This window comes from Ursus americanus, chromosome 8 (assembly GCF_024610735.1).
Source record: "Ursus americanus isolate L20-20 chromosome 8, mUrsAme1.1.p, whole genome shotgun sequence".
NCBI lineage: Eukaryota > Metazoa > Chordata > Mammalia > Carnivora > Ursidae > Ursus > Ursus americanus.
In genome coordinates, this window is record NC_142134.1 from 52,768,295 (window position 1) to 52,782,197 (window position 13,903).

The following is a 13,903-nucleotide window of genomic DNA, read 5'->3' on the forward strand; positions in this document are numbered from 1 at the left end:
ACAGTTTGTTACATTTTCCCAAGACTTGCAAATGAATTATTTAGGTGTTAAGAGGCTTTTAGGAATGTAAATGCTTACAAGAAAAAAAAAATGGATGAAATGCTCTGGTTTCTCCCAGAGTTTTCCTCCTGGCTTCTCCGCCCACCCCTACTGATGAGATTCCTCTTTATAGCGTTTAGATAATCCCTCCGCCTCTATGGAGTTGTCACGCTCCATCATAATTAGACTGATTTAATGACAACCCTGCTATTCTTTTCTCCCAGTTTCTCTTTATGTGTCTGACATTTATTTATTAAATTAAGTTAATTAAAATTAATAGTGTTTTGATAATCTGGAGATGTCCTGTGGGAAAATGGATATATTATGGGAGATAACAGGGTTCTGTCACTTAAGGAGAGACAAGTCTACCATTTCTTAAGCATGCTGTTCAGGACTTCTATTTTTTTGGGGGGTCAGGGGGAACATATGAAAAATATCCCAATTTACTGAAGCTCTATATTAAGACTGGGTTAAATTTTCTATTTAATAGTATTGAATCAAGGTTCTTCTCTAAGAAATTGTGCTAGTTGGGGATGCATCCTGCTTTAACTTGCACTGGCAACAGTATTGCTTTGATGTTAGGAGAAATCTGGGATCTTCTTTTTATCCTTTCTGACTGACACGTCCAATAGGATCAAGGTCTACCTTCGGCAGCATGAAACCAAAGAGAAATAACCTCGCTCTTTTTGGGTGATTGTACATGTGGAAAACTGGCATCTCTACTGGTTTATCTTGGGCCCATAATACTACCTGTATGAATTCATTATTAAAACAAAGACAACGCGGTCATCTTTTGTGTCTCTTGTAGGAACACAGAAATGCTCAAAAACGTTATTCTCCAATTGCCTCTTTGCTATTGGTCTCTTTCTATTCTTCAGTATAACTGAGGCTTCTATTTTGATGCAATGAGCATAAATCTCATTAAACTGAAGGCACATAAGGTCAGTATGGGAGACTAAAGCGGGAGATGGTATTTAAATAACAGTTTGCAAATGCTTAGAATAATTTTGCCCTGAGCATTGAGGCTGAAGCACTTGTTTGAGCTTTGATTAAAGGTATGCACCACACCTGGGCACAAAACTTTTTCAGCTACTCCACGGGGATGAATGACCACGGGGATGCATGACCACTACTCTGCGTGTGGGTGATAACAAGTATGATCATAAATAAGAGCTACAGTTTATTGTACCTTTACTATTTCCCCAGCATTGTTTTAGCACTTTAAATAACAATATCGGCGAGCATTTCTTAGCAGTTCTGTGAGACAAGCTCTGCAAAATATATCTTTACATACATTATCTAATTTGAGCTTCACAATAGCCCTTGGGATTACGTACCAGTGTCTCCGTTCTATAGGTGCAGATAATGAGTTTCAGAAAGGTTATATAACTTGTTCTAGGCCATGCGGCCAGTAAGCGGCGAAAATGTTTCAAATGGACCTCTGAGCTAGGAGAAGCCAGCCTTGTGTGTCCGTGGCTGCCTTGTGTGTCAGCATAACCTCAACAACCGTGGTTGCAGGGCTAGGTGATGATATCAGTAAGAAATCACTCTCCATGTACAATAGCAAATGTTTTGCTATATTCTGCTCCTAAATGGTCAACCTAAAGTAGTTCTTTTTTTTAACTGCCTTCAATATATTTTTTAATTATTTTCTTTGAGAGAGAGCGGGCGTGAGAGAGACGGCACAAAATGCGGGGAGCGGGGGAGGCAGAGGGAGAAGCAGACTCCCCGCTGAGCAGGCCACCCCACACAGGGCTCCATCCCAGGACCTCGGGACCATGACCTGAGCTGAAGGCAGAAGCTTACCCGACTGAGCCACCTAGGCGCCCCTAAAGTAATTCTTAAGCATGTGTAACTTTGAGAACTCCCCCCCCCCCCCCCCGGAAGCCTTGCTTCGCACAGAACAGGTCCTCGTCTCCTTGCGGTCCTGCCGTTGGCTGGCTGGAGGATTATCAAGTGTGTGCACCTGGCTCAGCTCAGTGATCCACGGCCTGACCCCCCCCCCCCCCAACTCTGCACTGGGTGCCTTTGTCAGAACTGCACTTTTTAGGTGGAGAACAGGCCACTTAAAAATACATCCTAACTCCTAAGCATATAAATTAAATATAAGAAGAAAAATATGAAAAGAAATCCCTTGAGAGGCGCCTGCACATAAACAACGAGCTATCAAGCATTAACTCTACCCACCGGGGCCGCGACCGCGTTCTTCGCTCACGCGCACATCCGGGGTTCTTGCGCGCCTGCGCTGTGCCAGCCGCTGTGCCCCCACCTGAGCAATCAGGCCGCCTCGGGCAGGAATGCCGCCCGCAGAAGGAGAGGCCTCTAGAGCGCTGTGGCCCGCTCCTGCCACAGAGCAGGTGCACGGAGGGTTTTGGAAGCGAGGAAAAGCACGTGAATGAAATAATTCCCTGCTCACAGGGCTGTCTTTAATTAACCGCTTGTTTTGCTCTTTAACTGGTGATTTCCCTTTACCTGGTTCTTCTTGGTTCTCTTCACTCTCTAATTCCTTGGCAGCAAAGATGTCTTTAATGGAAATTAGGTCGTTTTTTAGGAGTTCCAGCTTCTCTCCATCGAGTGATGCTAAAAATGACTGCACCTGAAAAAAGAATCGGGTCAGCATAACTGTCATCTTTCTCTCCCGTTATTCGCGTTTACGTGCCGCTGCCGCGAGTTCTCCCCGGACTGGTGTGATTCGGTGGTGTGGGGGCAAGGCCGGGTTGAATGCTCGGTTTACTGCCTACTCTGTGCCGCTGAGGGTGAGTTACATCAACTCCCTGGGTCTCAGGTTTTAAAATTTTCAAGTGAGACCCACACTTCATCGTGATCCTTGGTGAGGTAAATGAAACAGCGAACGTGCAGTGACTGCACAGGTGCAAAGAGCAGAAGCTAAATACATTGCGGTGATGGAGCCCTTCCAGCCTCGTGGGCAAAAACACCCGTGCTGCCAACTCTGACTTCAAATATGAGCCCCTCACTTACGAATTGTGTGCCCTTGGGTAATTTATTTAACCTTTCCTTCCTTATCGGTAAAATGAGGACAAATAGCATCTACCTTGTAAGGTTATTTCAAGGGTTCAATGAAATAATGTACTTAAAAGTACTTGTAGGGGCGCCTGGCCGGCTCAGGAGGAAAAGCATGAGACTCTGGATCTCGAGGTCGTTATTTCAAGCCCCACGTTGGGCGTAGAAATTACTAAAATAATAAACTTAAAAAAAAAACTGCTTGTAGTGAAGGTCAAGAAATTACATACATATAATGTATATTAACATGATATATAATAGTAAATATGTATATACAATACATATTTAATATACACATAGAATACAAAGAAATGTTATACATATACATACACACACACACTTGCTAGATGTGGGTTATTGAAGCAGGGTTACGAAAACACACGAGACACATTTTTTCCTCAGAGATCTTGTATTCTAGAGGAGGGAGGCCCAGGTTAACTGCCAACCGCCATGACAGATGTGAGTGGAGTGCCAGCTGGGCACCAGGGAGGGAACTTCAGTCCCCCTTGGGGAGGCAAGACGGTGGGCAGGGAGAGTTCACAGAGGATGATACTTGAACTGATACCCTCCTTGCTCACGGCCTTCAGAGCCCTTCTTTTGAAATTGTTGTCTGTAAACACTTAAAAATTATTTGCACACATGGCTAGTCATCCTCTGTGAATCTGAAGACTGATTTGAATTTCCAAAGTGGCCAAAGTGCATGGAGAACCATATAAAAAATGAAGTAGGGGGGGAAGTGGGTGGGCGGGATGGGGTAAGTGGGTGATGGGCATTAAGGAGGGCACGTGATGTGAGGAGCACTGTGTGTTATACACAACTGATGGATTATGGAACACTACATCTGAAACTAATGTACTATATGTTGGATAATTGAATTAAAAAAGATAAAATAATAAAATATAGGCCGAAAGTAGAGTGCAACATAATGGAAGCTACTCAATCAATATTGTTAAATAAATGAGTGAATGGTTTCTTTCCTGGAAAAAAAAAATGAAGTAGGACTATAAAGTAGAAAGGTTTTCATTCTGCAGGTCAAACCCTTGCTCTGGAGGGACAGCCAGCAGAGGAGCCTCAATTCCCTTTGGAATGTGTTTTAATATTCATTGTCGTAGTAGATTCACACAGCAGGATAAGTGAGAGAGTCAGGGAGGGCATCACGGATGCTAGGACACCATTGTCCTAAAAACTGTAATGCGTATCACCAGGGCATAATGCAATCGGCGAGGAGGCTCGGGGAGAAGCTCGGCAGGAATTCATCAACACCAAACCCATTAGCTAGAGAGTTCGGCCGGTGGAAGCAAACGCACCCTGCATGATGGCTGCCACCACGCCTTTTTGCTCTGACCTTTTCAGAGCCTTCTTTTCTGCTCATACACTCATGAATAGGCCTCAGGGTCCTAGAATGGCCCACGGCAGATTCCTACACTTTAGATATATTTTCTAAATAGCAGTTGGCGAAGAGTAAAATTAAAAGGTAGTTATTGAATACATGTGCTTGAGTGCAACACTAGTGAAAATGTATACACACATGGGGGACATTATGGTTTCCCCGTGTCTTCTGGAGGGTAGCCATTCTCTGGGAGGGAATGCACTGGGGTTTTATGCTTTGGATATCCTTTGGGAAGGGTTCTTTTTGGCAAAGGACTCTTGTCAGCATCTTTCTACCACAGTATCTCTTCTGCTTCCTCCTAGTTCATTCCATTATGCCAAGGTGATGAGCAATGAATCTTTACTTCAATCTAGTAATAAATAATCATGCACTCCTCAATAAATATTCATAGAATGCTGACTATATGTTTGGCACCGTGCTAAGTGTCGGGAACACAAGGGTAGACAGCCTGCCTTGTCAATCTTTTCCCTGAAAGGGAATATGGGGTGCCGCTTTGAAGATTCTTGTTTACTGTTTTTGTTAGCTATTGAGTATAGTAGCAATAAGAATGATCAGGTTTTTTCTTAAGATTTATAGTATACCACATTGCCATGTCTGTTGCCATCCTAGAATCAATCTAATAGAATAGTAATGATAGTAATTCCTTAATATTTCCATATAATGTGTCAAAATTTTAGCCATTGAAATGTCAACAGAGGTGATGTGTATCATTTCTGGGTCAAAGCTCTTAAAAAATGGGAGCAGGGTACCAGGGTGGTACATGGGTTGAGCGTCTGATTCTTGGTCTAGGCTTAGGTCATGATCTCAGGGTTGTGACACTGAGCCCCATGATGGGCTCCGTGGGTGGGGAGCCTGCTTGGAATTCTCTCTTCCTCTCCCTCTGCCCCTCCCGCTCATGCTCTTTCTCTCTAAAAATAAATACATATTTTTTAAAAAATGGGAATGTACCCACTACACTCTCTGTCCTTATGCTGGTAGGTTTAAGATGACAAGGAGGCCCTAGAGGATGGTGACAGCCAATACTTTAGACTCAGACACAGGAGAGCCCACAGGGCCAAAGGGATGTGCCCACGCAGAGCCCCCACACTCCTCCTTCCTGACCACTCTCCAGGTACTAAAGTGACCAAAGTTTCCCTTCCACAGCCTGTATAGATCTCTTCCCAGGCTGCTCTCCTTGTGGTGGGACCACCTACTGTAGGGTACACCCCTACGTCTGAAGGATGGCTAAGAGGTAGCTGTTAGGAGGGCTGCAGGTGCAGCTTGAACCAGGGCATCCTCACAGGTGCACAGAAAGCTTCTTGAAGGGAGAGACAGCTGGAAATAAAGGGGGCAAGAGCAGGCAGGAGGGTGGCATGGAAATGTGAGGGGTTTGAGAATTCTGAATGGGAACCTGGTTTTCAAAGTCATTATGAAAGTGTGTTTGCTAAGGTAGGATGACAGTATATTTTCTTTAACAGCTTGTTTCAAAAGTCCTTTAATATTTTTTTAAGATTTATTTATTTTTGACAGAGAAATAGAGAGAGATAGAGCGAGCACCAGGGGGAGCGGCAGAGGGAGAGGGAGAAGCAGGATCCCCTCTGAGGAGGGAGCCCCACATGGGACTCAATCCCAGGACCCTGAGATCATGACCTGAGCTGAAGGCAGATGCTTAACCAACTGAGCCACCCAGGCGCCCCAAAAGTCCTTTAAACTTTAAGTACACCCTATGTATAAGAGGTCTAGTTAAATATGGATTCTAGAGAAACAATATTTTCTTAGTAGGAGGGTATGTCCCAAATATTGTACAGGACATATTTATACTAAAAAAGTATCCATTGTTTATCAAAAGTTGAAGTTTCACTCATCATCCTGTGTTTTCATTTGCTAAAGCTGACAACACCATTAGGGGTCTCCGTGTGTATTCTTGCCCGAGGCCCGTGAACATCAGGATGGGTCTAGTGGAGCCATAAGATGAACAGAGTCTGGCCGCTGAACCCCTAATGCAGGCAAGCTGCCTGATGCCCAGGCAGGCACTCCCATCTTGGGCTGTTACAGGAAGGAGGATAATATTAGCCTACTGATTTTGACCCATATGTTTTTAGGGCTTCTTTATTATGGCACCCAGAAACTGTCGTTACTAATCCAAGAAAACAGACTGCATTCCTTACCGTGAATACTATAAAAACCTCTAGGCCAGGGGAAAGAAAGCAGAGCTTGTAGGAGCAGTGAGCAAACAGGGAAATGCATCCCACCAGGGACCAAACTCCCTTCCTAGCAACATCAGTCCTTTGGGGCTCTTTCTAGGGACCTGGGACTCTTTCACAGCTGAGACCTGGAATGAAACCCGCCAGAGTGGAATCTCTCCACCACCATGATAACCTCAGGGGGCCATGTGTCCCTGTCATGTTTTTAATAATAACACACACACACACACATATATATAACATAAGAATGCATGTAAAAATAAAAGGCCATCAACATATATGCGTATACATATATGGTATACAAAGGCAGCTAACATTTATCAAGTACTTATGTATTAAGCAAGCCGCAACTGGCTTCCATGGATTCTCTCATTTAATTCTTTAAATATTCCTACGAGGTAGGTTTATATAATTATTCCCATTTCACAGAGAAGGGGATTGAAGTTAGATGGGTCTAAAATCATACAGCTACTGAGTGGTATTTGATCACATGATGGCTGACTCGAAACCCAGCTTTTATAAGAATAATTTGTGCTTCCGTGGAAAACTGCACTTTCTAGAGCATACATTACCAGATTATCTGATTCTGAGTCTATGGGAGCAATTTCACAACTCTTTATATTGTGGCTCGCTGATAGCAGTGCAAAATAATTCTTGTCTATAGACAGGTGAATAGATTGTGTCTAGCAGACAGGCAACCTCCCCTCCTGTGGGAGGGTTATGCCCATTTGCACATTTATTTCAAAACTGCTTTACTCCATACAAATGTGTGCGTTGGCTTTTCCCCTTGAACCAGTTAGAACATCTGCTTGGTTCCTTCATGTAATGAAGAGGCTAAATAAATTCCTTAATTCATGTTCATTTTATATCTGTATATGAGGCATGATTTTGCTTTTAAAAAATCACCCTTTAACAGTTTCACCAGAAGACTCTCACTGATGGCTCATGGATAACAAGAGGAAATAAACACAGATTGTAACATGTAACTCCCTCCCTGGAGGGAGGAGGATTTCATCCTGCTTGGTTCTTGGTTGCCTGTTACCTGCCATTACCCCTGCCTAGGTGGGCATCAAGAATGTCTCAACCCCTTTGGAGTCCTGTACTTAGAGGACACCTCCCCATTCTAAAGCTCACTTCCAACTTCCTCTTCTCGTCGGGGGGCCTGCTTCTCCACAGGGAATGTCACTGAGATGACCCAGAGCCTCTCCCAGGAGGTTCTGTGGGTGGTGCCCTGTGGGTTCCCCCGGAAAGACATCCCAGAGTACAGTCAGCCTGACCTTCACACACAAGAGCTGTATGTACAATTAAATGAATTAATAGTTTTAAACTGCTTAGAAGAGTGACTATATAAGGCCCATATGAGTATTTGCTAAATAACCCTCCTTCCCACATAGATCCTTAAAAAAAAAATCTCCAAATCCTGCTGATGTTTGCTATTTCTGTTTTGCCTCTTGAGATCCCAGTGGGGGAATGCGAATGTGCGGGGCTGTTAGGTAATGTTCGTCTTCAGGACCATTCTCAAATAGAACTTTAACTCCCAGTATGGTGGCCCAGGCATTTCAACAAGTGGGTGAATAAACCACTATAGAGCCCCTAAAACCATATTAAAACCTGCTCTCTGGTAGAAACCTCAGCTGCTTTGTTTTCACGGGGTGGGAGCGGCGACCTGGCCTGGTAGGGCATCCCTGGTCTGGGTGCTACGTCACCAAAGAGATGCACAGGGCCAGGAGCCTCACAGCCAAGTTTCTGAGCAGCCTTCTGTACCATGAAGTGGGGGCAGTGAGGACCCTTACTTTGCTTCCCTCTTGGGGCTGGGGTACGGTAGCAGCACAGGACAGAGAGGAAGTAAGATGGCGCATGAGGGGGTCAGCAGGCTGTAGAACAACTATGACCTTAGCACAATACTAATGAGGCCCTAGAAATGAGATATTTTAAAGGCAGATTTTCCAGTTTCTTTCATGTGTAAGAAAACACATTAGTGACTTGGTATTTTTTTTTTTTTTTTTTAAAGATTTTATTTATTTATGTGACAGAGAGACAGCCAGCGAGAGAGGGAACACAGCAGGGGGAGTGGGAGAGGAAGAAGCAGGCTCCCAGCAGAGGAGCCTGATGTGGGACTCGATCCCCGATCGCCAGGATCACGCCCTGAGCCGAAGGCAGACGCTTTAACGACTGCGCTACCCAGGCGCCCCCGTGACTTGGTATTTTAAGCGACCAGAGTAGACATACCTTGCTTTCGCTTTCGTTGGATAGAATTTCCAGAGCTTCCAGGTGTGACAAACCTTGATACTCATCAAACAGCATCCCATAGTGGGCAGTCCTCTCGGCCGTCAGCTGCTGGGCCAGTCTCTCCTTCTCTTTCTCCTTGGCTTCCCTTAACATCTGCAGAAATAGACAGTGTTTGTACCCTGGATGTGGGCTCGAAAGCCTCGTTTCCTGTGTACGATGTAGGGGGAGATGAGGGCTGGCTTTCTTTGTGTCCCTTGGGAATTTCTAACAAAATGATTCTTTCCTTGATTCCACAGACAGTTTTTACATAATATTCCACTTCAAATCTTACATGTTTGTTACGTACACAACAAAACAAAAAGCAAAAATTCTATGCCTGGCAATGGGATTGGAAAGAAGCAAAACAGAAGCTGAACGAACAGTGGTTTCTGCAGAAGAGCTTTCCATGTGTGTGATTAATTTTCTTATTTTCTGAAATATCCAAATTTTCTATAATGAGCAAATTGATGTACACCGGGAAAGTGTAATCTATTGTGACAGGGTTCACTGCAACTTCTGCACCCAGGCAGACCTCAGAGCAGCCGCAAGCTGGTCTGCTTTGACTGGAGTTACATTGTTTTAAAAATGTATGTGTGTGGTTACTAACCGTCTTTGATGAAAAATTAATAAAATATAAACTCATAATGTATTCCTCATCAGATACTGAATATAAATAAGAATATTAGCTTCTTGATTCTTGAGAAGTATGATTGAGAGTGGATTTCCTCTCCATGTTGATCATTTTTCTCCCGTTATTTTTCATTGATTACGTAAAGAGAAGAAAATGAACACGAGTCCCTCAGTCACTCCCAGTTTCCTGCACTTGCTTTCTGTGATTCTAAGCATCTTTTATCTGATTCCTCATTAAGTTTACTGGGCACTATATTTATAGGGTTCTTTAGTATCTCTGGAGAGCACCATAAACACAGTGGCCACCACGAATTCACAAGGGAAAGATCATGGAAGAACAGACTGTGGTTTTTACTGGGTGTCAATAAAACGGTCAAGCTCCTTCTCCTTTTGGGTTCTTGAGGCCATCAGCCAAAACCTCACCAGGCTTCCAACAGAATTCTCCCCTCTGTCCGTCTTTAAGAGTATGTATGTACAAGCTCTGAATTTTAAAGTTTTCAAAACAACTCCATCAAATGAAATTATCACTGGGGATTTTTAACACTTAAAATAAAACCCAACTTTTCCCACTGATCTTCCTCGCTCAGTGGTAAAACAAAACATCACAGTGACACAGAAATTGCTTCCTTTCCCTCGAGCAACATCCGTTTCTAAATTTATGTTTTGGAACAGAGGGGAAGGGATGAAATGAAGGGGGAGTGGGGAAGGTCGCTCTGGAATGACTTGGATTCAGTCAAAAGATGGAGTGAAATTAAAGTTGCTTAAAGAAGAACTGGCTTTCTATAGGGTGTTGGTCCTTTTTCCGTCCGGAAAAGAAAAGGAGATGGTTTGAAACAGCAATGAGTGGTTGTGGCGTGGGAGTCTTCCCGACAGAAGGGCAGCCCTGGAGACTTGCGTCTGTGAGTCTGGAATCCACCCTGTGCCACTGGGATAGAACACGGGAGAAGTTCGGGGAGTGTAGGAACACTGGGCTTCTACAGTTAGTGTGGATTAGGAAAAACCCAACAGACTTCTCTACGTCAAGGGACGGCAGCTTCACCCTTTGAGCTGTGCATGCCAACAACCGTGGCTCTTGCTGCCTCCCTATGTCACATCCCACGTTCCCTCCATCGGGAAGTCTGGGTCGACCCTCAGAATATCCCTGGAATCAGCATTCAGCCCCTCTTCCAGGGCTCCACACTGAGCCACCATGTCCTCCTGCTTAGGCAATGGCACTTGCCCCCTGAGGGGGCTGGGAGAGTTGCAGCATCAGTGACCTAGGGCCCCAGTTGCTGTACTTTGCAATCCATGCCTCACTGGCACCGACGTCATGCCTCCCGTGATCGATCACCGGTGCGGCAGGGACACTGGGGAGACCTGTTCCAGGAAATCAGCTGAAGGACTGTCCCAGGGCTCTGCCCAGCTTTCCTCAGGGGACACAGTAGCCTAGGACACTTCTACCCCATCTTCTCTCCCTCTCCCCATCCCTGGAGTCAGACTTGTATCTTAGTCTGACGGCCCTCCCAGCCGTCTTGCCCCCCACCTCCTTTGTCGCTCAGCATTTCCCCTAATAAAATCCCCGCACATTAAGGCCATCTTGGCCTCTGCTGCTGGGAAAGCCTGCGCTGGTACACACTCTAGCTGGTCTCCCTGCCCTCAGCCCTCCCCATACCCAGTCTGTTTTCAACACAGTAACTACAGTGCTCCTGCTACAGGCAGACCTTATCACTCCTCTTTTCAAAGTGCCTTAACGTTTCCCCCATTTCACTAATAGTACAACCTAGGTCCCTACAAATGCCCTCCGGGATCTGCCATGACCTGCTCCCCACTAGTACTCTAGCCTCGTCTGTAACAGTTCTCCTCCTGGCTCACTCCTTTCCCACCATGTAGCATCCTTGTTCCTCATCCACACTAGACACTCCTGCCCCAGGGCCTTTGCACAAGCTCTCTTTCTGCATGGAATGTGCTTCACTCAGATTTCAGCATGGTCAAGCCCCTCATCTCCTTCAATTATTTGCTCAAATGTTGTCATCTCCATGAGGCCGCCCCCCTAACAATCCAATTTAATACCTAACCTGCCCCTCACTCCCACATTCCTGACTGCCTTCTTTCTGCTCTACTTTTTCTTTTCTTTTTTCCCACAGCACTCAATCATCTTTGAAAATACTAGACAATGTTGATGGTTTGTTTGTTTCTCCTCACTGTAACAAAAACTCCTTAAGGACACGGATTTTTATCCATTTTGGCTGCTGATGCATCCCAAGTGCTTGGAAGAGTGCCTGGCACATAGTGGTCATTCAAAATGCATCTGTGGAATGCATGAATGAATGAATGAGTGAGTGAACGAATGAAGGAAAAATTACTGTTTGGCAGGAGGTTAGAGTCGGTAGTGTTGTGGTGATCCATGTGAATTAGAGGCGCCATGCTCAAGTGTGCCCCCGAATGTTGGGTACCATACTCGTTGCACTTTTCCGACGTGTAATTAGAATAAAACACTGTGGGGGCGCCTGGGTGGTTCAGTTGTTAAGTGTCTGCCTTTGGCTCAGGGCGTGATCCCGGTGTTATGGGATCGAGCCCCACATCAGGCTCCTCCGTTGGGAGCCTGCTTCTTCCTCTCCCACTCCCCCTGCTTGTGTTCCCTCTCTCGCTGGCTGTCTCTCTCTCTGTCGAATAAATAAAATCTTTAAAAAAAAAAAAAAGAATAAAACACTGTGGATGGCCAGTGTGGATTTTCACATGACATATTTCTGTGAGCATTGCTCCTTACTTTTCAGCAGTAGACTGATAAAAATTGTGACGGTGACCCCAAACCTACAGTAATCTGGGAACCTGAGCAGATCCAATTCTCCATTCTAGAGGTGTGTAAATTTTAGACAAGAGTAGAATTAGCCAGTTTCTGCACTTGGTTACATTTTCCCTGCATTATCAGTTTTTTAACTAGAATCAAATTTATTTATTGACATATATACTTATATATGTATATGTATGAATACTTATATGTACATATATGTAATATATAATATATAGTTGTATATGTATGTATATAGAAATTTTATAGACATATGAAATCTTGTGGCAAAAATATTCCTACATGCTCACCAAATATCCTTTTCCTCCCAGACACATGGCTAGACTATATTTCTCAGCCCCCTGCGTTGAATTAGGTAAACTACGTGATAAGTGTTGGCCAAAGGAATGAGGGTAAAGTCCTGAATTGTCCCACCTAGTCCTCTCCATCTCACCCTCCCCTCTCTATGAGGTTAGAAGTAAAGAATTTTAGGACGGCAGAACCATGGGATAGGGGCTCAGAAAAGAGCTACCTAGAAAGTCCCTGAACAGGAACGCTCACACCGTAGGAGGCAAAGATAGACTTCTTTCTGTTCTTAGCCACACTGATCCTTGGGGGTTGGGTTTTTTTGTGTGTGTGTTGCTTCTGTTTTACAACATCTAGTATTAATTATCTGTGTAATATAAATCTATTTTCTTTTTTTTAATGCTTTTTCAAAAAAGATTTTATTTATTTATTTGAGAGAGAGAGGGAGCACAAGTGGCGGGAGGAGCAGAGGGAGAAGCAGGCTCCCCACTGAGCAGGGAGCCCGACAAGGAAACAAGGACACGGGGCTCCACCTCGGGACCCTGAGATCATGACCTGAGCTGGTGGCAGATGCTTCACTGACTGAGCCACTCGGGCGCCCCTCTGTTTTCTTTTTAAATATCAGTAGGGTGGTGGTTTAGGTGATCCTGCCAAGTCCTGACCTGAGCTATAATACCAGAGTGGTTATACGAGGGTTACTCTGGAAGAGACAAGGGGAAATAGCTTAAAACAAAAGCTTTTCAGGAACTGCCACTAACATGATGTCAGCGATAGCTCCTTAGTGGCTTCCTAGTACTGAGCTGTGAGAAGCTATGTTTGTCCTGCCTGTGAAATTTACAAAACCCGGGGCCGTATCAGCTGCTCCTGGTTTCAGGAAGGCAAAGACAGACCCGGTGTGTCTGACTGTTAGGGGGAAAGGGGACAAGGGGCCTGCTTGCACTGGGCATGTGCCATCTAAAAGAGCAAGTTCAGAATTAGCATTTTATACTTGGAAAAGAAGATAAATAGTATTTTTAATTTACTTGACTACTATAAGTAAGCAAAACACAGATTAAATTCTTTTTTTCTTTTCTTTCTTTCTTTTTTTTTTTTTAAGTAATCTCTACCCCCAATGTGGGGCTCAAACTCACGGCCCCATGATCATGGGTTGCATGCTCTACTGAGCCAGCCAGGCAGCCCACAGATTCAGTTCTTCATATCATATTTCTCAAGGAGGGTTGGGAAGCTTTAAAACTGGAAGTGTGAGAAGCCCATCCTTCGCGTAGTAAGAGGACTATAAATTAAAATTCCAATGAAATA

General features: G+C 44.5%; 1 protein-coding gene across 3 annotated transcripts in view; it reads right to left on the reverse strand.

Moving 5' to 3' along the window:
* FAM114A1 (family with sequence similarity 114 member A1) overlaps positions 1-13,903 on the reverse strand; it is a 67,783-nt gene that overhangs the window by 18,511 nt on the left and 35,369 nt on the right. For all 3 annotated transcript variants that reach the window (XM_087864210.1, XM_045816364.2, XM_045816363.2), the window contains exons 7-8: positions 8,863-9,015; positions 2,512-2,635 (exon numbers count right to left, since the gene is read on the reverse strand). In XM_087864210.1, coding sequence (XP_087720336.1) covers positions 2,512-2,635; positions 8,863-9,015 — 277 coding nt within the window. The remainder of the gene's footprint in view (positions 1-2,511; positions 2,636-8,862; positions 9,016-13,903) is intronic.